At 44.0% G+C, this 23,531-nt stretch overlaps 2 protein-coding genes across 3 annotated transcripts; one reads left to right on the top strand and one right to left on the bottom strand.

Moving 5' to 3' along the window:
• The first annotated feature begins 10,841 nt into the window (after positions 1–10,841).
• Positions 10,842–21,019, top strand: LOC134220625 (uncharacterized protein C18orf19 homolog A). 2 transcript variants are annotated; one of them, XM_062699736.1, is made up of 3 exons: positions 10,842–10,987; positions 11,066–11,829; positions 20,594–21,019. In XM_062699736.1, exons 2-3 carry the CDS (start codon positions 11,193–11,195, stop codon positions 20,830–20,832), a joined length of 876 nt encoding a protein of 291 aa, XP_062555720.1. In that variant the 5' UTR covers positions 10,842–10,987; positions 11,066–11,192; the 3' UTR covers positions 20,833–21,019. The 2 variants fall into 2 exon arrangements, with proteins under 2 accessions (XP_062555720.1, XP_062555713.1); XM_062699729.1 differs by having other exon boundaries at positions 10,913–11,829.
• A 49-nt stretch (positions 21,020–21,068) lies between these two features.
• On the bottom strand, positions 21,069–23,531 carry LOC134220615 (glycerol kinase). Its single transcript, XM_062699718.1, has 5 exons — positions 23,242–23,531; positions 22,494–23,171; positions 21,617–22,433; positions 21,440–21,544; positions 21,069–21,371 (listed from the first exon to the last, which is right to left on the bottom strand). Exons 1-5 carry the CDS (start codon positions 23,317–23,319, stop codon positions 21,262–21,264), a joined length of 1,788 nt encoding a protein of 595 aa, XP_062555702.1. The 5' UTR covers positions 23,320–23,531; the 3' UTR covers positions 21,069–21,261.

Here is a 23,531-nt window from a genome sequence, read left to right on the forward strand (position 1 = left end):
ATCGGAAAAATCATATGCAAGCCAAGGGGTATCTCACATAGATTAAATTGAATTTATCTGCAGAAATTAACGAAGTAACCAAAGCGACTTTATTTCGATTTCAATTGAGTTTGGTTATAAGACCAATTGCTGATTTTAGCAACGTAACGTATAAACCATCTGTCAAATCAAACGATGACAGTGATAGTAAACAATGAGTATAAGGCATTTTATGAGACGTTTCGCGGTGACCCGATTATTTACTTCTAATGTTTTGTTTTGGTATGATTCTGCGTGAACATTCCGTTAGGTCCGAACACAAAATAATGTTTGTAACGTTTTAATTTTCATTCGTGTTTTCTTTAGCATTTCATGTTTAGAATGCAATGGTATCAATAATCTAACGACATGTTTTAAGAATCAAATGAGACACTTTGTTCTAAAGCCCTGGTAGACGAAAAGTTAAACAGGCAGAATTGATGATGGGACCATTCGGAATGTTCAGCGCGAAATTTCCAAACAAACGGGCTCCCACTAATTGTCAAAGTAGATAAACACGAGAAAAACAGCTGTTTCGATCTGTCTCATAAAATGCCTTATTATGGAAAGAAAATATTTATATGTGAACTATCAGAGAACGTCTATAAATTACAGCAAGCAAAGAAAACATGCTCATTGCTAACCCTTAGTTAGAGTGATAGTACCAGATAGTTACACCATTGTAACATTAATAAGACATTAATTAGTTCTTTTTGGGGGCCGTGTTTTTACCTGGGTTTCATATTAATAAGCTTTGCTCGAAGAGATTAAGCAGGAAGCAAGATTCCACTTCACGAAAGTAGATGTTGCACATATGTATATGATATAGATGTTATCCCCAGTTTCAGCCGAATTCCAATAGATGAAACTTTTATAATTACTTGGGCTTAGTGAATAAATCTAAATCTAAGCTATAAAGGCCAGCTGTTACATCCCACATCATACGCATTTCTTCAATTGTAGAACTAAGGTTGTGGTAGCAAGTGCAGAAGCCCGGAAATGACTCGGGTACCTAAAACGGGTTATGAACATCCAAGTATTTCTACATGGCATCAGAGCTATTATAATAAAGTCTTTTACAGGATGACGAATATAACATCTGTGCTGTAATTATTCAAATCCAAACTCGAAGTCAACAGAATAATAAATTTGTAGGCAACGGGCAACAACAGCTTAGTTCTTGCTAATATTGCTGAACGCAATAAAATTTCCAAAGATATTTTCAGCTGTTTTCCTTGTAAATCATCTCGGCAAGGGTTAGTCTACAATCTGAAATAAACAATGAATATATTATTACATAATGTAAAAAAATCAAATTAGAAATCATATCCATTTTCTTGTTGGTCAAAAAATAAACAACTTGATGTCATTGGTAACTTATAAAATCCACGCTTGCTTGGACTAAAAATACAGTTCAGTGTCGCAGAAGGTGTGTTGCAAAATTGATCAAGTTGTAGCTATGAATGCCATTCGCTTCAAATCGAATTTATTTCGATACAAATTCGCTGTGATTGTTAACGGTGAGACACCCCTTGATGCAAGCACACACCGGATGGAAGCTCATCCCAAAGAAAACAAAATTTTCTTCCAATTTGCGACTATTTCAGCTTTCATAAATGATTGGATTAATCAGAAACCCAAATTAATCCACCTAGTGGTGACGATGCTTTTCTCTATTAAATCAAGATATACTGAAGGTGGTAACTTCGTTTTTTCCAATTCCTATCTACCAAAAATGTTGTTGTTGGCGACATTCGAGCCATTGCGGTACCTTCTGTGGTATGTATGCTGATCTGCCAGGAAATATACGAGGAAAAAGGTGAAAGCTGAGTCGTGAGTAATTGGAATATGCGTGACCAGTCTAAGGTGCCCGCCAGAGTAAATGCGACGTGCGATGCGACGCGACGCGACAGTGCAATTTGACAGCCTGTTGATAATGATTGTTATTCTTTTACGTGAGTCGCGTCGCGTCGCATCGCTCGTCGCGTTTACTCTGGCTTCACCCTAAAGCTGTAGAAGACGTCGTTGATAATATGCGATGTAAACAAAAACAGATAGATGGAACGACATAGCAGTAAATGAGTGATATAGAGAACGATCAATTGAATTGTATTCGAGGCCTAGCTGGATTATTATTATTAGTGCGCTAAGAAAAATGTTAACCGTGGTGACTAGAATCCGGGATCGTTGTATGAGGGCGAAGAAGCAACTATCTCTTGTGAGTAAATACTTATTGTTCATATTCTCATGATTATATCCAGGTTTTTACACTCTATTGCCATAATGCTATGAATCACCCCTTTTGACACATGGCGTGTCCACTATAATTTCTTTATAGTTAAAACATAGCAATCTATGACTTGATGAAATTTTCTGTATACATAAATATTGAATAATACGTCAAGTCTGTTTGTTATCAATTCCTATCAATTCTTGTCTCAACAATAATTAAATTTATTTCATTTTTAGGTTTATATAAACAATATTAAGGAAAAATATATTAAGCTCTTTTAGTGGAATGTATTAAACCGTCTAAGACGAATTAAGTACTGTCCAAGTACAAGACACTGAAGACGACCACACAGTTGTGGTCGAAATACGTATCTGCAAAGATAACGAAAATTAACTGGTGGAATTAAATGGACAGTACTTAATTCGTCTTAGACGGAATATTAATGAGCTTCTGCTTTTCCAGTTAGATATTCACGGGCTATTTCTAACCTACACCGTTTTATGAAAGAATACTACAAAGTTGAAATGTGATTCGAAGATCCTTTTCAGAATATCGATGTTATGAATCGCTGTGACCACGGTAGTTCTTGCGAGTCCCGAAAGAGAATTGAACTAAGCCCCAAGCTGCTGGTCTGACCAACGGCGGCTTCTGCGGAGGGCACAAAAAGTCATTCTATACCTGGTCCCAGGGTGTGTCAATGTGGAAGGTTTTCGAAAGGTGGAAATCCTATTGAAGACTAATTTATTGTCGTCTTTATAATTTATTGCACGACCGGGTGCGGGCGGTAGAGTACACTGGAGTGGCCGACTCCAACATGAGTACCACGGTCCACGATTGAAAACGCAGAAAGGCATACTACAGATATTTTGAAATGAAGATAGGCTCTACGGCGATTTCATGACGATATCACATCGACTCAGGTCTGGTTGATTCCGGTAACAAGGCGTCGGCGAATGTTGCCGAGCCCTGTCGTAATGGAACAGAACCATGAGGGTAACTGCGAGAATTAACAGTTATCCCATATATTTTATGTAAAATTTTGCCGTTACCGTCGTCGTTCCGTTCAATTGCATTTGAAGGTCTATTCGGTGAATATTGACGTGTAACTTTAATTTTTTGTTCAGACTTCACTCCGGTAATAAGACGCAGTTTTAGTTACACATAATTAAACCATCCAAGATGGGTGATCAACAACTTGGATGCCGCGTTTATTATACTTTTACTTGCGTTTCTTTAATTTGCAACAATACGTGTTGATAATTGGCCACGTAAAAACATTAAAAGCAGTCTTGATCTTGAAAAAGTCTTGAAAAATATGATTGAAAAATACAGTGATTGTTATGATTCGTTACCGTTGACGCTAGTCGCCAATTATTTAAAAACTTTCAGCATCCATGCCGCTCTAAAATTTTGTTGGCATTAAAACTCTCTCAATCCAAAGGAAACTGTAAACTTGGGACACCTGCGGGTGACCTACTAGTACAAAACCTGGAACCAATCCCATAGCCTTCCTCCGACAGGTTTTGTCTAATTCGTCACAGACCTTTCCATGATGCCGTCAAAGAACCTAGAATATATAATTGATCATTTTATTTGAATCCTACGTTATACGCTATCGAAAATGTGAAAATTTGTGACACATAGATAAAATAATCGTTGTTTAAAGGCTACTCTGATGTTGATAAAAAAGTAAGTTCACAGCATCTGTCATTGTTGAATCACCCCTTGTCGGGTTTATGGCTAGCGTAAAAAGCTGGATATGAAATACATTCTAGTTTAAGTACGCCGCAAAGCTACTATGAAAATCTAGTGAGTCTCTTCTAATTCCGAACACAAGTTATGACGATCGATCGATCAAGTTATGACGATCGACACACCCACCCCCCTTCGCCAAGGCCCGGATGCCAATTTTGAACGATTCCTAAATATAAATAGAAGACAAACAAAACCGCATACATAATATAATATGGAAATAAGGAGATGTATAAAATGAAAACTATATTCAAATTTGCCCTTGAAATCACCCAAACTTCACCATAACTCCACACTAGCCACCCTATAACCAGATACCAGCGGAGTGAAAAACTGTCGAAATGGCAACGTATGAAAATGCATGAAATCGTGAAATTAACACTGGCATCACTTTTTGCTTGCTTCTTATGGATGCAAAAAGTAAACAAGTCGAATTGGAACCGCTTTTGACGGTTCGATTGGAAACAAGATGGCGTCTTCGCCGATCTCTTATTGTAGTATTTCTACTCCACACCACCCATCATACCACACACCATCCAAACCAAACAGCATGTTGAAGCAACAATGAAACCCCTCTATTCCCCTTCCAATGTATGACACAAAACAAACGCAAACACCACCATGGCCACGAGCGTACGAACCAGCAGTGTGTCGTTATCGAGTGCAATTTCTGTTGCCAAAGATGAAACTTACAACTGTGTTGGTGCGAATGCTCCGATAAAGTATAATGGCAATAAACATCATCGAGTCGGCTCTACACTTAAAAGCGCGTACTTTGTTCGTCGATTAGTTTTCGTGTTCAACACGTTCCACATTGCAAGCTTTGAAAAGCTTTGCTCGTTGCGTTAGCGTTATCGATATTGCCGTAGCGAGGTTTCTAACCCATCGAGCAAACGTAATTTATATTATAGCATGGTAGCTGCTCAATGCTCGTAGTCCCGATTATATGGGAAAAATGGAAAACTGCCTAAACCATTTTCCTTGTCAGCTGCGAACGCATTAATTAATCTTGATGAAATTAAATAGCATGTAATTAGAAGAGTGGCTCTGCGGAATGCAACTTGTTGCGATAAAATCAGTTGAGTCTAAGTACATGAAAATCGTGCGAGTTTTTGAGGTTGAAAAAGTGACCATACAGACACATAAACATACACACACAGCCATCACCTCGATTCATCAAACTGAGTCGAATGGTATAAGAAACTTTACTATCAGATGTTGTTGTACGAGAAAGGCAAAAACGCGAAAACCGTACTCCCTCCGTATGCTGCCAATGCACTTTTTTGGCCAACGACACTTTTTTCGTGGTTCTTGTGACGACCTTGTGATGTCGAAATGATCGATGAGCTTTCAAACTCGCTCGGGACTCGAAAAAGAATTTATTTGCAGTAACTAACCGAATATAAAAATGTTCGCATTAATGATTGCGCCCTAAGACGATCCCCACCAGTGCGTAAATAAAGCCAAAATAGCAACCTCTATCATGACGCGAACTCGCACCGGTCGTTGTTAAACGAGTTTGAGAAATGTAAACGCAACCTTCGGTGAATAACGAGTTGGCAAATTTGGCGACCCGCTCCAACCGTTGCCAAACCATCACACGGAAATATAGAGTAACGCATACATAAAAATGTGCCGTCTTCTGAAAAATTGTTCGGTTATTCATCATCAAAACCATTGTGATGGAGGTCAGTTTAGTTTGGATTTCAACTGATTGGCGGCGCTAGTGCATTTGAAATAACTTGATAGGTTTGATATCTCGAAATCTGGAACTTTTAGAATATTGGCGTCTTCTACAAAGTTATTCGGGTAGTCAAAACCATCATGACGAAAGCAAGTTTAGCTAATAATACAACCGCTTGGCGGCGCTAGTGCATATGAAATAACCTGATAGGTTTGATATCTCGAAATCTGGAATTTTTAGAATATTCCTTCTACAAAGTTGTTCGGGTGGTCAAAACCATTATGACCAACGCAGGTTTAGATTAAGATATAACCGCTTGGTGGCGCTAGTGTATAAGAAATAACCTACTAGGTTAGATATTTCGAAAACTGACATTTTTAGAATATTGCCGTATTCCACAAAGTTGTTCGGGTGGTGAAAATCGTCATGATGCGAGCAAGTTTAGTTTTAAACACAATCGCTTAGCGACGCTAGTGTATAAGAAATAAACTGATAGGTTAAATATCTCAAAATCTGGAATTTTCAGAATATTGCCGTATTTTACAAAGCTACTTGCCATAAGACGAGTTCGTACAATTCCATTTAATTCCACCACTTGGTTGTACCTTTGACAGATACTTATTTCGACTTCTACAGTAAGGCCATCTTCAGTGTCTCGTACTTGACTCGATTCGACTCAACTCGAGCGCCAGCGAGTATTGCGGTTTCAAACTAAACTTCTGGTTTGGACTACCCTTTTAAATCTTACATAATAACCAACCTAACAGATAATTCGGATAACTTTGTAGAAGATGGTCACTTTCTAACTCTAACGGATTTAGAAATATTTAACCTCACAGGTTATTTCTCATACACTAGCGCCGCTATGCGTATGAATTCCAAACTAAACTAGTATCCATCATAAATGTTATGGCTACCCGAACAACTTTGTAGAAGACAAAATCTTTCTAATCTTATAGATCTCGAGATATCCACCTCACTAAATTATTGCATATAAGCTAGTGCCACCTATCAGATGTGTGTCTAGCTAATCTAATAATCACAAAATGCATTACGCACATATTTATATTACAAAAGCTGGAGCGCGTTCTGAAAGATTTGAAAATAAATAAAACTTTTTCCTGATTTTATTTATTTCCGTGTTTGCCTCAATAGCAACCGGATATTCACCACCGGTGCGAAGCATGATTGCACTTCAACAACCTTGATATAAACAACCGGTGCGAGAACAAGTGCATAAATAAAATATGAACGCATTTCGTTCCTATACTAGACACTCATTTGGATACACCAATCCAAATTGGAATCCAAATTTTCGACCACTATTCTAGTTTGAATCCGGAGCCAAATAGAACAAACTCGCTGGTTTCCCCAGCAGTGTTCTATTCATGTTTTTCAAATTTTCAATTAAATGAAATCATGTTGGCGCCAAGAAAGGCGCCGTAATTGCAAAGTGGATGGATCCGTAGGGCAGCAGGGACTATGTCCAAGGGCTTGACGATCCCTCCCCAGGCCATCTGCGAGTTGTGGCGCCTGCCTAGGATGTGGTGGGGTTTGACAGTGGGCCCTGTTAAACCTTTATAAAAAGCTGCATGTATCCGCAAGTAGGCTCCGCCAAAGCGACCGTGTGCCGCTCAAAGCGCACAAGCCCAAGTCCTGGTGTTAGGTGGGACGCTAAACAGCCCTGACACGACGGCCCTCCGACGAGACAGGAGGTTTGCGCAGGCCCAATAAGCCGCCTTTAAAACCAACTATTACGAACGACATAGAAGATAATACGACTCGATACAATCGGCAACGACCTAGGCGACGAATAAAGGATCACGATTGGAAGCCTGGAACATGGAACTGCAAGTCGCTAGGTTTCGCAGGTTGCGACAGGATGATCTACGATGAATTACATCTCCGCAACTTCGATGTCGTAGCGCTGCAGGAAATCTGCTGGACAGGACAGAAAGTGTGGAAAAGCGGGCATCGAGCGGCTACCTTCTACCAAAGCTGTGGCACCACCAACGAGCTGGGAACTGGCTTCATAGTGCTGGGAAAGATGCGCCAACGCGTGATTGGGTGGCAGCCAATCAACGCAAGGATGTGCAAGCTGAGGATAAAAGGCCGTTTCTTCAACTATAGCATCATCGAAGTGCACTGCCCACACGAAGGGAGATCCGACGACGAGAAAGAAGCGTTCTATGCGCAGCTGGAGCAGACATACGATGGATGCCCACTGCGGGACGTCAAAATCGTCATCGGTGACATGAACGCTCAGGTAGGAAGGGAGGAAATGTATAGACCGGTCATCGGACCGGATAGTCTGCATACCATATCGAACGACAACGGCCAACGATGCATAAACTTTGCAGCCTCCCGCGGAATGGTAGTCCGAAGCACTTTCTTCCCCCGTAAGAATATCCACAAGGCCACATGGAAATCACCTAATCAAGTAACGGAAAACCAAATCGACCACGTTCTAATCGACGGTAAATTCTTCTCCGACATCACGAACGTACGCACTTACCGCAGTGCGAATATTGAATCCGACCACTACCTCGTCGCAGTATGTCTGCGCTCAAAACTCTCGACGGTGATCAACCCGCGTCGGAGTCGTCCGCCGCGGCTTAACATTGGGCGGCTACAAGACAGTAGACTAGCCCAAGACTACGCGCAGCAGCTGGAAGTGGCACTCCCAACGGAAGAGCAGCTAGGCGCAGCATCTCTTGAAGATGGCTGGAGAGATATTCAAACCGCCATTGGAAGCATCGCAACCGCTGCACTAGGCACGGTGGCTCCGGATCAGAGAAACGACTGGTATGAGGAGAAGAATGCAGCATGGGCGAGATTGCTGCAACACCGCACGAGGGCGAACGAGGCACGATACAAACGGGCGCGGAACAGACAAAACTCGATTTTCCGGAGGAAAAAGCGCCAGCAGGAAGATCGAGACCGTGAAGAGACGGAGGAACTGTACCGCGCTAATAACGCACGAAAGTTCTATGAGAAGCTGAACCGTTCACGTAAGGGCCACGTGCCTCAGCCCGATATGTGTAAGGACATAAACGGGAACCTTCTTACGAACGAGCGTGAGGTGATCCAAAGGTGGCGGCAGCACTACGAAGAGCACCTGAATGGCGATATGGCAGACAACGGTGGCGGTATGGTGATGAGCCTAGGAGCACGCGCGCAGGACATGCGACTTCCGGCTCCGAATCTCCAGGAAATCCAGGAGGAGATCGGCCGGCTGAAAAACAACAAAGCCCCTGGAGTTGACCAACTACCAGGAGAGCTGTTTAAACACGGTGGTGAAGCACTGGCTAGAGCGCTGCACTGGATGATTACCAAGGTTTGGGAGGATGAGGTTCTGCCGCAGGAGTGGATGGAAGGTGTCGTGTGTCCCATCTACAAAAAGGGCGATAAGCTGGATTGTAGCAACTACCGCGCAATCACATTGCTGAACGCCGCCTACAAGGTACTCTCTCAAATTTTATGCCGTCGACTAACACCAATTGCAAGGGAGTTCGTGGCGCAGTACCAGGCGGTTTCTATGGGCGAACGCTCTACCACAGATCAGGTGTTCGCCATACGTCAGGTATTGCAGAAATGCCGCGAATACAACGTGCCCACACATCATCTATTTATCGACTTCAAAGCCGCATATGATACAATCGATCGGGACCAGCTATGGCAGCTAATGCACGAAAACGGATTTCCGGATAAACTGATACGGTTGATCAAGGCGACGATGGATCGGGTGATGTGCGTAGTTCGAGTTTCAGGGGCATTCTCGAGTCCCTTCGAAACCCTTAGAGGGTTACGGCAAGGTGATGGTCTTTCGTGTCTGCTATTCAACATCGCTTTGGAGGGAGTAATACGAAGGGCAGGGATTGACACGAGTGGTACGATTTTCACGAAGTCCGTCCAGTTATTTGGTTTCGCCGACGACATTGATATCAAGGCACGTAACTTTGAGAAGATGGAGGAAGCCTACCTCAGACTGAAAAGCGAAGCTAAACGGATTAGACTAGTCATCAACATGTCGAAGACGAAGTACATGATAGGAAGAGGCTCAAGAGAGGTCAATGTAGGCCACCCACCTCGAGTTTCTATCGGTGGTGACCAAATCGAGGTGGTTGAAGAGTTCGTGTACTTGGGCTCACTGGTGACCGCCGATAACGATACCAGCAGAGAAATTCGGAGACGCATAGTGGCTGGAAATCGTACGTACTTTGGACTCCGCAAGACGCTCCGATCGAATAGAGTTCGCCGCCGTACCAAACTGACTATCTACAAAACGCTTATAAGACCGGTAGTTCTCTACGGACACGAGACCTGGACGATGCTCGTGGAGGACCAACGCGCACTGGGAGTTTTCGAAAGGAAAGTGTTGCGTACCATCTATGGTGGGGTGCAGATGGCGGACGGTACGTGGAGGAGGCGAATGAACCACGAGTTGCATCAGCTGTTGGGAGAACCATCCATCGTTCACACCGCGAAAATCGGAAGACTGCGGTGGGTCGGGCACGTAGCAAGAATGTCGGACAGTAATCCGGTGAAAATGGTTCTCGACAACGATCCGACGGGAACAAGAAGGCGAGGTGCACAGCGGGCAAGGTGGATCGATCTGGTGGAGGACGACTTGCGGACCCTCCGCAGACTGCATGTTTGGCGAAGTGCAGCCATGGACCGAGCTGAATGGAGAAGTCTTTTATGTGCAGCACAGGCCACTTCGGCCTTAGTCTGATGATAAATAAAAAAAATGGATCCGTAGATAAAATGACCCATTCATACACCAAAACAATTGGAAAATATTTGAATCTCGTGATTCAATCGTGGTTCAAATCTGCAGAAAATAGAACGGAGCGTTATACCAGTTTTATTTTTTTGACATTTGACTGGTATAAAACATGAATCTAGAACAGCTGCTGGGAAAATGAATGTTTCAGATTCATATTCAAACTGACAGCCCCGAACGATTTGAATCACTGCTGATTTTACCCTAAGCTTCGATGCAGACTACACGAGCTTTGTTCGCCAGTGACAGGCGTATGAGGCCCTTGAAATAATCGCTTCTGACGACTTTTCTCCCAAACTCTCGCAGCGCACTCTACCACTGGATCCTTCTCGAATTCGCCTATCAAGTTCGAGCAAAACGGTAAACACGTCCCTGCACATCCCCACTTCCCTCAAAAAGTGAAAGCGAACGACGTTGTCAACAAAACGTGCGATGACAATCGCAACGCTTGCCGCATTTTGTCTCAACGTACGAGCTGAAACCAGCGAAGTAGTAAACATTACACAAATTTCTGGTCAGTTATCTAAAATACCATTATTTTCACCGTAATAAAACACTCTAATTAGTCGGTGTTGTGTATTTCCTAATTCAGATTATAAGGTGAATGTGGTAACCAGATGAGATGCGTTTTTGGTAGTGCACCCAAAGTGAAAGTTCAGTAAACAGCATTTGGTATCTTGCATTGCACTAGGAAAGAAGCACAAGTATTACGAAATACGATGTCGTCACTCGCAGTCAGTTTTTCGCGGGTGACGCTGACCGGACTGGCAGCCAGATCATCTTCAGCAAACAGGTTTTTGTCGCATCTTCAGCTAAATGGTGCTCAACTGAGAAATTTCGCTGTTTGTGCTTCTGGTGGATTACCTATTTGCAGTAGGGAGCAGCTTTCAAGGTTTGGTGATGGTAAAGCCAGGAATTTGGCTGCACTTCAGTCGATAAACAATCACCATCAAAGTTTGAGGCATTTCTTTAAGGATGCATCAAACCAGGTACCGGATAAGCAGCCGAAAACACAGTCGGACGATGGCATTGGTAAATCATCGCCCACCGATGGTGGTAGTGGCAGCAGCATGCAACAGGAGGAACCGGCCAAGCTTGGCCTGTTCGCACGCTTCAAGAAGATGTATAAAGAGTACTGGTACGTGTTGGTTCCAGTCCATTGCGTCACATCGGTGTTCTGGTACGGCGGTTTCTACTATGCGTCAAAGAGTGGGGTTGATGTAATTGCCCTGCTCGAATCGATGGGCGTCTCGCAGAAGCTTATCGACCCGGTACGGGACTCCAGTCTGGGACACATTGCAGTTGCTTATCTGCTTTATAAAATTGCAACACCCGCTCGGTACACCGTAACATTGGGTGAGTATTGGGGTGAACTGGGTAGTGGTATTATGGGGATAGTAATAACGATTAATAAATTCAAGATTTACAGACAATTAAATTTAGGATAAGATCCAAATTAGCGTAAGCATGGCTATGGTGTAATTCGAAGACAGTCTTCATCAGTAACTCACGGAAGACGAGCACCCCAGCTACAACAATCGCGCATGGACCCCAATTCGGCCACTCCGCAGATTCTGCAAACCCGAACCTATGCAAACACTTCTTAAAACAGACAACAACTCTATTCGGTCCTATTCGGTTTCGTGCCACGACGCGTCTCCGAAATTCTCTGCTGGTATAATTTTCGGAAGTCCCCAGTCCCCAAGTACACGAATTCTTCAACCACCTCGATTTCGTCACCCCCCATACAAACTCGTGGTAGGTGGCTTACGTTGTCTTCTCTTGAGCCTCTTTCTATCATGTACTTCGTCTTCGACATGTTGATGACTAGTTCAATCCGTTTAGCTTCCTTTTTCAGTCTGATGTAGGCTTCCTCCATCTTCTCAAAGCTACGTGCCATAATATCAATGTCGTCGTCGAAACCAAGTATCTGAACGGACTTCGTGAAAATTGTACCACTCGTGTCGATCCCTGCCCTTCGTATTACTGCCTCCAAAGCGATGTTGAATAGCAAGCACGAAAGACTATCACGTTGCCGTAACCCTTTACGCGTTTCGAAGGGACTCGAGAATGCCTCTGAAACTCGAACTACACACATCACCCGATCCATCGTCGCATTAATCAACCTTATCAGTTTATCCGGAAATCCGTTTCCGTGCATTAGCTGCCATAGCTGGTTCCGATCGATTGAATCATATGCGGCTTTGAAGTCGATAAATAGATGATGTCTCGAGCAACATATTATTAGGACCGAAAAGCCAACAATGCTGAACCGAGAAAAATTATGTTTTCATGACTGAGTTTTCTATGACTAATTTAATTAGTTGATTGAAGTAGAAACATATTTTAATGCCAAAAATATGTCAATTCTATACGTAAATGGTTATATTATATCAGCAAATTTAGATTAATTGAAAAACCATTCGAAATCTACAAAATTTCGGCTAAAACAAAAATTCCGCCGTTTACTCGGATTACTGGTAACACGTCTGGTTTTTAAGCCGTTTGCTCGAAGCTAGTAATATCATTGGATTTGTTGCCCAGGGAAGTTCTGCTATGCTGTATTTGAAGCTATATTTTCTAAATAAATAATATAAAGTGAACGGCCTAAAAACTAAAGCAACCCTCATAGTAGTTAAAGGCGTCAAACTATAAGGACTTAAAAATCACTATGGTACAAATGGTTCATGAGACGTTTACTCAAAATAGTAATAAATGTGTTTCTTAAGAGATATCAAAATCGGAGTTTTACCTAGCATGAAAAATCATTTACAGAGCAGTCGCTTATGCTAGAAAATCGTAAATCATAGTTTTGGTTTATAAGCCGTAATCATATGTTACGCGAGATGTGTGGGCACGTTGTAATCGCGGCATTTCTGCAATACCTGGCGTACGGCGAACATCTGATCTGTGATAGAGCGTTCACCCATAAATCCCGCCTGGTACTGCTCCACGAACTCTTTTGAAATTGGTGTTAGTCGATGGCATAAAATTTGGGAGAGTATCATGTGGGTGGCGTTCAGCAATGTGTTGGGCGTTAGTTGCAACAATGGTTCTATGACACTAACCCGAATGTCACTGCCCCGAATGTCACTACCCTGAACGCCAGTACCCCGAATATTCCACTACCCCGAATACCCCACTACCCAGAAAGGACATTACCCCGAAAATTATATAGTGTGCACAGCGGAATGAGCTGCGTGTCGAATATTCCAACTTCGAAGAGCTGCATAACGAATTCTACGTCAAGCTACAGACGCGGATTGACCAAGTGCAACAGCTGAAAGTCCAAGAGCTCCAAAATGTTCCGGTTGCGTCACTCCCATAACAGGTTCAGGTGGCACCGGTGTATGTGCAGGCTCCAGTTCCTCACCTACAGGCTCCGTTTCCGACCTTTAATGGGACTCTTGACAACTGGTATAGCTTCAAAAGCTTGTTCCAGAGTATCATGGCCCGGTACATAAACGAAACTGATGCCATGAAGATCTTGCATCTTCGAAACTCGCTAACCGGCGATGCGAAAGATAAAATCGACCAGGAGTTGGTAACAACAGTGATTATTCCTCCGCCTGGAAGATTTTGGAGGATGCCTATGAAGACAAACGCCTGTTAGTAGCGGGAAGGGGCAATACGATTGTCAAATGTCCTGCTCTACTGGATTCCGGATCCGACAGCAATATCATAACAGAGAAGCTGGCCAGCAAGCTTCAGTTAAAAATGATTGCTGTGGATTTTCCTATCAGCGGATTGAACAGCATGGAAACACGAGTGAAGTACCAGTTAGCAATACGGCTCCAGTCCTGTATTAATTCCTTCGCCACGTCACCGTTGGATTTTCTTGTGGTCCCTCGAGTAACGTCAAGCCTACCGGTTCTAGAGATAGACTATCGGGTGTCTGGTCAATTCCATCCGGACTAAGATTTGCTGATCCACTATTTTCTTCACCTGGTGAAACATGATCATCGGAAACGGCCGTCAAAAACGGCCGATTGAAGCTCGGCATCGCCAACGTAACGTTAGCGGAAACGGAATTAGGATGGGTCGTGGCAGGATCAGTATCCATCAGGAAAGCCCAGTCGTCTCGTCGTGTTTGTCAACTTAATCGAAATGAGGAGTTACTCAACCGCACAATGTCAAGATTCTGGGAACTGGAAAGTGTAAAAATGGAGACCGCTACAACTGCAGCTGAAGATTTAGTTGAACAGCATTTCAAGGACACTCGTTATCGCGAAGAATCTGGGCGATATGTCGGGCGACTACCGTTTAATGGTAGGGAACATCAACTAGGTGATTCCTTTGAAGTGGCCAGAAAGCGGCTAACTAGACTGATGATCCAACTTGCTAAGTATCCAACTAAGCGTGGTGAGTACTACAATTTTATATCCGAGTATTTATCACTGGGTCATATGACGGAAGCAGCTGAATATTCGGTTGGTCGTGGTTACTTTATCCCACACCACGCTGTTTATAAGGCTTCCAGTTCAACGAAGAAAACAAGAGTGGTCTTTGATGCTTCAGCGAAAACCAGTTCAGGCCTCTCGCTCAATGAAACGCTCTTAGTTGGACCCACGGTGCAAAATGACATCGCAACGATCATACTTCGATTTTGCGTCCACCCGGTGGTGTTGACCGCCGACATTTGAAAAATGTATCGACAGGTGCGGCTGCATAAGGATGATTGCAAATACCAACAAATTCTGTGGTGGGACAGTGAAGGGCATCTGAAGGTATATGAGCTGCAAACTTAACATATGGCGTAGCTAGTTCACCATACCAAGCGACGAAGGTGTTGATCCAACTGGCCACTGACGAAGGCGAAGAATTTTCACTCGGAAAAAGAGTTATCCAGGATGAAAGTTATATCGACGATTTTTTGACTGGTGGTTCGTCTGTCGAAGAAGTTATTCGAATCTTTTCGGAGCTATCGGAATTGTTGCGTCGTGGTGGCTTCGAAGTACACAAACTTTGTTCAAACAGTGGATGTGTTGAATGCAATTCCCAAGCAGCTCCAAGAGCAGCAGTTTAGCTTTGACGAAGCCGGCCTTAGCAACAGCATAAAGACTTTGGGATTGATATGGAACCCCCCGGATGATTATTTCACGTTCCGTGCTACTACAGCTAATGATTGCAATGGGATGCCAACTAAACGCAAGGTGTTGTCGGAAATTGGAAAACTTTTTGACCCGCTTGGATTTTTAGGTCCTATTGTTGTGCATGCCAAGTTAATAATGCAGGGCATTTAGCGATTGGATCTTGACTGGGATCAGGATCTTCCAGAGGAACTATTGAGAACATGGTATAGATTTCGACAACAACTCCCAGTTGTAAATCAGATGCGCAAACTTCGCTGTGTGACTCAAGGTGAGGTGATTACTGTAGAGCTTCATGGTTTCTCGGATGCGTCGAAGCGGGCCTATGGAGCTGTCGTTTATGTACGGAACATCACTGCGAGTGGGAAGGTCTATGTTAACCTGGTGACCAGAAAATCACGTTTGGTTCCTCTTAAGCCGATGACGATACCTCGACTTGAGTTGTGTGGTGCGAAGCTTCTGGCGGAATTGATGCAGAAGGTAATAGCTGCAACAAAGATGAGTTTTGATAATGTGAAACTGTGGTGTGATTCCCAAATAGTTCTGTGCTGGCTTAAGAAATCACCTCTAGCACTAAATCCGTTCGTAGCTAACCGTGTTACTGCTATTTTGGAGATCACGCAATCTTATCAGTGGGGTTACATACGATCCGAAGATAATCCTGCTGATGTAATATCAAGGGGTGAGCTGCCCGAAGATCTGGTGCAAAAACAATTGTGGTGGTGCGGTGCACAAATGCTTTGGGAAATACAGCTTACGTCATGTGAACCTGAATCGTTTGATGAATTGATGCTACCGGAACTAAAACCATCAGTGGTGTTAGTTGTGAAGGTGAAACCGACGATAGTGTTCAACAGACTCAGCAGTTAAAAGGATCCAGAGAGCGTGGGCGTATATTCATCGGTATATCAATTGTAAGGTGTACAAGAGCCAGGTGTCTGGTGATATTACTGTCGACGAAATTATGAGGGCTGAGAAATCTATATTATTGCTTGTCCAACGCGAATCTTATGGAGATGTTTTGAAGTCAATTAAATCTAACTCCGTTCAGCAACACCCGTGCCGAAATCTGGCACTCTTTGTGGACGACGATGGGTTAATACGAGTTGGTGGTCGTTTAAAATATTCTTCTATTCCGTATGATGGCAAGCACCAGGTGCTCCTACCACAGAAGCATCACATCACCGAATCCATTGTTCGTGAGCTGCATCAAGAACATTTTCACGTCGGCCAGAACGGGCTTTTGGCAATCGTTCGTAAACGTTATTGGCCTGGCCATGCTAAACAGTTGATTAAAAAGGTGGTTACGTCGTGTCAGGTGTGCGCACGCCAGCGTCCCATACCGGGCATCCAATACATGGGTAACCTTCCCGGCTGTAGAGTAAATCCATCATCGCCATTCTCTAAGGTAGGAATAGACTATGCCGGTCCATTTATGCTGAAACTTGGAGGACGTAGTACGAAGCTGTATAAAGGGTACGTAGTTGTGTTTGTTTGCCTGGTCGTTAAGGCCATCCATTTCAAGGTGGTCTCCAGTTTGTCGACCGACAACTTCATTGTGGCGCTAAAGCGATTTTCCAGTCGTCGTGGTTTGCCGAGTGATATACACAGCGATAACCCCACTATACTTTTGTCGGTGCAAATCATGAATTGGCAGCTCTCAGGCAACTGTTCGAAGACCAGCAACATCAACTAAAAGTAAAGGAATATTAAAGAGCAAAATGTATTCGCTGGCATTTCATTCCCCTCAGAAGCCCCTCAGAAGGTGAAATCAATGAAATATTACCTCAAAAGGGTTGTGGGTGAAACCCGACTTACTTACGAGGAGATGACCACCTTCCTCGCTCAAACGGAGGCCATTCTCAACTCACGACCATTGTGTCCAATGTCAGACGATCCCAGCGATTACTCCGTTTTGACTCCTTCTCATTTCTTGATCGGTCGTTCTGGGGTAGCTTTGCCAGTACCGTCTTATGAAGATGAGAAGGTGGGACGACTTGATCGATATGAACACATTCAACAAATGCAGCAGCACTTCTTGCGCAAGTGGTCACGCGAATATCTGCATCATCTGCAAGGCCGCCAAAAGTGGAACACGAAGGTGAACTCAAGTTTCAAGGTCGGTGCATTGGTCTTATTGATCGAGGAAAATCAGCCGCCGCAGCAATGGAAACTTGGACGAATTGCAGCTGTCCATCCGGGTGACGACGATGTTGTTCGTGTGGTGACAGTCAAAACCGCAGGAGGTGAATATAAACGAGCTGTATCGAAGATTGCTTTGATGCCTTCTGTTGAAACTGAATTATCAACGGGGTGAATGAACGGTAAAACGTTGGGTTACTTTAATCTTCTTTTTTTGTTGTTGTGTAAAATTACATTTCTTTTAATCATTACCAGCAACACTGTACCAATTCAAATCGAGTAATAAAGCAAACCTTAAGCAAAACGGAAGTGTTTTTTGTGAGCCGTTTCAAAACGCCGAACGTCATTACTTATCATTACATGATAACTGGGGGTGGTGACCATTCGAGGTAATGGGTTTTTCGGGGCAATAGGCTTTCGGGGTACTGTCGTTCGGGTTAGTGACAGTCGGGGCAGTGTCATAGGATCCCTCCCAAACCTTGGTAATTACCCAGTGCGACGCTGTAGCCAGTGCCTCACTACCGTGTTTAAACAGCTCTCTTGAAAGTTGGTCAACACCAGGACTTTGTTGTTTTCCAGCCGGCCAATATCCTCCTGAATTTAGATCACATCACCTTCATATCACCTTTAGACATCACGCTCGTCCGTGAGAGGATTTCCGTTTATGTCTCTACACATGTCAGGCTGCGGCACGTGGCCCTTACGTGAACGGATTAACTTTTCGTAGAACTTCTGTGTGTTATTAGTGCAGTACAGTTCTTCGTCTCTTCACGGTCTCGATCTTCCTGATGGCGCTTTTTCCTCCGAAAAAATGAGTTTTGTCTGTTCCGCGCCCGTTTTTATCGTACCTCATTTGCCCTCGTGCGGTGTTGCTGTCATCTCGCCCATGCTGCATTCTTCTCTTTCATTAACTGCTCACATTCGCCTCTTTAATCCGGAGGCACCTTGCCTAGTGCAGCGGTTGCGTTGCTTCCAATGGCGGATCGAATATCTCTCCAGCCATCTTCAAAAGAAGCTGCGCCTAGCTGCTCTTCCGTTGAGAGTGCCACTCCCAAATGCTGCGCGTAGTCCTGGGCTAGTTTTTATCGTACCTCTTGTTTAGCCTCCAATGTTTTGCCGCGGCGAACGAATCCGACGCATGTTGTGCACAGTCGAGAGTTTTAGCGCAGGTATTTTGCAACGAGTGGTCGGATTCAGTATTCGCGCTGCGGTCGTTCGTGATGGCGGAGAAGAATTTACCGTCGATTAGAACGTGGTTGATTTGGTTTTCCGTTTCTTGATTAGGGGATTTCCATGAAGGCTTGTGGATATTCTTGCGGGGGAAAAAAGTACTACGGATTCCATTCCGCGGGAAACTGCAAAGTTTATGCATCGTTGGCCATTGTCATTCGATGCGGTATGCAGACTGTCCGGTCCGACCACCGCTCTGTGCATTTCCTCCCTCCGTGTAAGCAATGTCCGTTGATAATGCTATAGTTGAAAAAACGGTCTTTCATCCTCAACCTGCACATCTTTGCGTTGATTGGATGCCACCCAGTCACGCGTTGACGCACCTTGCCCAAAACTATGAAACCGGTTCCCAGTTCGGTGGTGCCACAGCTTTGGTAGAAGGTAGCCGCTGGATGCCCGCTTTTCTGCACTTTCTGGTCCAGCAAATCCAGCAGTCCAGTCCAGCAAATTTCCTGCAGCACCACGATGTCGAACATGCGAAGATGTAATTTATTGTTGATTATCCTATCACAACCTGCGAAACCTAGCGACTTGCAGTTCCATGTTCCAAGTTTCCAATCATGATCCTTTATTCGTCGCCGAATATCACGAGTCGTATTACCTCTTATTTCGTTCTTAAATTGTGGTTCAACAGGCGCTAATTGGGCCTGCGCAAACCTTCTGTCTCGTCGGAGGGTCGTCGTGTCAAGTCTGTTCGGTCCTCGGTGATTGGGTGGGTATCCAAACAGTTCCCACAGATGCAGTTATGGCCTCCTAACAGGATTTGGTATGACCAAAAGGCCTACAGCCGAAAATATGCATCGAACTACTACTACTACTAGTACTAGTAGTCTACTACGAACTACCCCGCGTAGGATCGCGTGGGGCACCTCGAGAAAATGTACTCCGGTCTTGAGGTCCCACGGATGGTGAGAACGAGAAGAAAAGTGTTAATCCTTTCGTCACTAACGTTCTTTGAAATACGGTGTAGTTCATTTACGGCTTGTTCATTCAGCTCCATAGCAACTTCTCTGTTTAATGATTAACGACATCTCGGAAGTATACAATGCCGGAAGTACAAAGGATGGGAAATGACTTAAACCGCAGAAGCGACATTTAGCTTCTTCATTTTTTGTAGCTTCTCGAAATAGTTTTGGTTTCTCACCTTTAGCACCTACGTCGTACCTCCTCCTTCGGGAAAGGCCAAGTTGATGTTTCCACCTAGGAAACGTTGGATGTTTGTTAAGACTGGCTGTAAATGCGCATACTTTATATAGCCATCAGATTAAGCTCATTTGTTAATGAATCGCCTGCTTTGAGCGTAATTACAGCGGCACACTAGGAGTTAACTTTCTGAAATCAGTATGGCGAAAGGCATCTAAGGTTCGATTTCTCAAAATTAAGCACTTTCATCAAAAAAATATTTGGTAGGCATGGTAGCGGACACCTTCCTCCATAATCGGTACCAAATAGTTTTTCATGAAAAGTTTCTTATTTTGAGAAAACCCGCGTTAGATGACTTTCGCCATACAAATTTCTGGCGGTTAACTCTTGCTGGCTGTTTTGCGCATATACTATAGCGCCTGGATGTGACAGCGGCGAGTAGAAAATCAGCCACTGCCAATAATTCATTGGCAATGATCTTCCAATGACCTAAATCATCTTTATCTCCCCCGCAGGCGGCACCACTCTATCGATCAAATATCTCGTCCAGTGGGGCTACATCAAGCCGATGCCTTCCAAGGACAAACTGGTGCAGATGTACAAGGACAAAAAGGAGAACCTTCAGGAGCGGATTGCCGAGAAGAAGCAGGACTTCCAGGACCGCAAGCAGCAGTTGGCCGATGCGAGTAAGAAAAACCTTCAGGACACGATGAAAACGTTGAAGTCGGAAAAAAACGTCACTGAGCAAAAGTAGCGCATATTGATGACTGGTGATTTTGGCCGCAGCAGTGGTGGGACTAATGTTAGCTGTTTTCATATTTTTGTCAATTTACTGTGTTGTAAAAGTCGTACTAAAACAAAGTGCTAGAGTTCTCTACTCAGAATTGTTAATGATGCTTCGTTTGAAATTTATTTTGACCAAAATAAATCGTTAAACAAGATCTTTTTACAAAAAGGGTAATTTCTTTCGGACAAACGAAAAAGGTCCTGTGCAACAATATTTAATATTTATTTCATAACTTGCGTAAAAGCAAAGCATTGCTATATTCTAGGGGTAACTTAACCAAAGGTAGTTTGTGTCATAGTTTCAAAGAGTGAGAAGCATTGAGGCCATTAATTAGTTATCCTGACCTATTCGTACTTCTCAAAGGAACGGAATACCCTACTGAACGTAATTTTGAATCTATGAAATCGTTCGATTTTGTTGGAGTATTTGTGCCAGCACAATCAGGGCAAAGGAGGAGATGATGTAGATCCCACCTGGAATCGAACAACGGACCGAATATTCGGGATCTACGGAGGAATTTGTGTTACACTCGATTGGCTTCCAAACCAAACAAAAAGCACATGTCATTACTTACCCAGCTCCTCCTGCTGAAACTTGGAAAGATCCGTCTCTGAGACGGAATCAAAATTGAGGCAACGATCAACCGCAACTTTCCATTTGCGAAATTTCATATCTCGCTCTGAAAGAAATTAAATGAACTCGCATTCAGAAGATCAAAAGCTTTTTAGATGTAAAAAGTATCGTCACTTACGACTAGAGTTCAAGGCCGGTGAGTAATAATCAGTCGGCGGAATGCAACACGTTCGGAACTCATCCAGGGTGAGTATTTCCATGGCCAACCCAGCGGCCAACATCGTACCGAGGCACGCCGGCGTGGAAGTTTGTGGTCGTTCGATGCTTACCCCACACAAATCGGCCAGAATCTGCATCAGGAATGGCTTTTCGCTGAGATCCCCGCCGGCAACCAGTTTCGTGATGGCAGGCCAAGTTCGGCAGTCTTGTTTCAACGATTCCAGCACTTCACGCACCTGGAAACAGATTGCTTCGTACGCGGAAAACAGAATCTGCTGAGCCGACGTTTGAAGCGTCATCCCAAACAGCATGCCTCGGGTTTTGTACCTCCAATACGGTGTGTAATAACCGCTGAAAGCTGGAACCAATATTACTTCGTAGTTTGGATTCTTAAATTTGCTCCTATCGCTTTGAAGTGCCCCAAACGACGAATTCATTGAGCAAATGGAGGAAAGAAGCGCCGAAGTTCCGCCCGGATCACCGAGAAAGCTTTGAGTTAGCGATCCGTTCTGATTCGATTCGTTCGGTAAATGAAGATTTTCTCGCATCCAACTGAGCGTACTTCCCGAATGCGGTATGGCACCTTCCAAGGCATAAAACGTCTCCGCCTTTGGACCCAGCTTGAAGGCAACTGTAGAAAGCAGTCCATTGTCCGAATCAATGATTTCCTGGGCCGTGTTGAACAGAAGAAATGATCCTTCATCAACGTTACAAGTCAACTGACCTGCGCTGAGACACATTTGTCCGACCAGAGCCGCTTGTTGGTCACCCATTACCTGGAAAAATCATTAATTATACCACGTCTTGCTATCCTTCATAAATTTCAAAATACTTACACTAGCTATTGGGATTCCCCTCAACGGACCCTCACTGATGTAGCCGTAGACTTCCGAGCAGCTCCGAATCTGCGGCAGCATTTTCTTTGGAATTTTGAAAAATTTACACAGTCGGTCATCCCATTGCAAGTTTGCCAAGTTCATTAGCATCGTCCTAGAAGCGTTGGTCACATCCGTCACGTGGATTCCTCCATTGACCCCGCCGGTCAGGTTCCAAACCACCCAACTGTCTAACGTGCCAAAGAGAAGATCCTTCCCTTCGATTCCATCCTCCGCGTTGTCCAGCATCCACCGAATCTTAACAGCACTGAAACAATTCGCAAACGGCAGTCCGCAAACCTCTTTCAAGAAATTAATCTTTCCCTTCACCCTGGTCAACAGCCCACCCAGTACCGCAGAAGTCCTTGTGTCGCACCATCCAATCGCGTTACATAACGCCTCTCCTCCTGTTCGATCCCAAAGGACACTTGTTTCGCGCTGATTGCACACCCCGACAGCCACCATATCGCGCAGGTCTATTTCCAGCAGGTCCAGATTCCGAACCGCACGTTCTATACAATCCCGCACCTTGGCCCAAATCTGGCCTGGGTCAAATTCCACCCACCCCGAATGGGGTGAGATTGACTCCAGCGGTTCTTCATGGCAGGTTAGTACTTCGGCGTTTCTTGCCGCATATATCTGCGTTGGGGGAGTGTTTCGCAATCAAATCGATACAGAATTTTACGCAGACACTGTTGAAGTAACTTACCAAAAATTTACAGTTAGTATGGCCCACGTTTAGGACCCCAATTAGGGGACCAAATTTGCTGCGCGACGGTCCGTTCATCACTTTGAATTGGCTGGTATTATTCCTGTTGGGTACTCATGCTAGGAAGAAGCAGCCTTACCACACAACAGTGTTTGTTCGGACAAAAATAGGACAATGACTTCACAGCATCTCGTTTTCTGGCAAGAAAACACACCAACGGAGATCGCAGGAAAACTGAAGAAAAATGCAATGTTTATGTTTTCGACGCTTATCAAACTGTCAGCCGACTG

Source organism: Armigeres subalbatus, chromosome 1 (genome assembly GCF_024139115.2).
Source record: "Armigeres subalbatus isolate Guangzhou_Male chromosome 1, GZ_Asu_2, whole genome shotgun sequence".
Lineage (NCBI taxonomy): Eukaryota > Metazoa > Arthropoda > Insecta > Diptera > Culicidae > Armigeres > Armigeres subalbatus.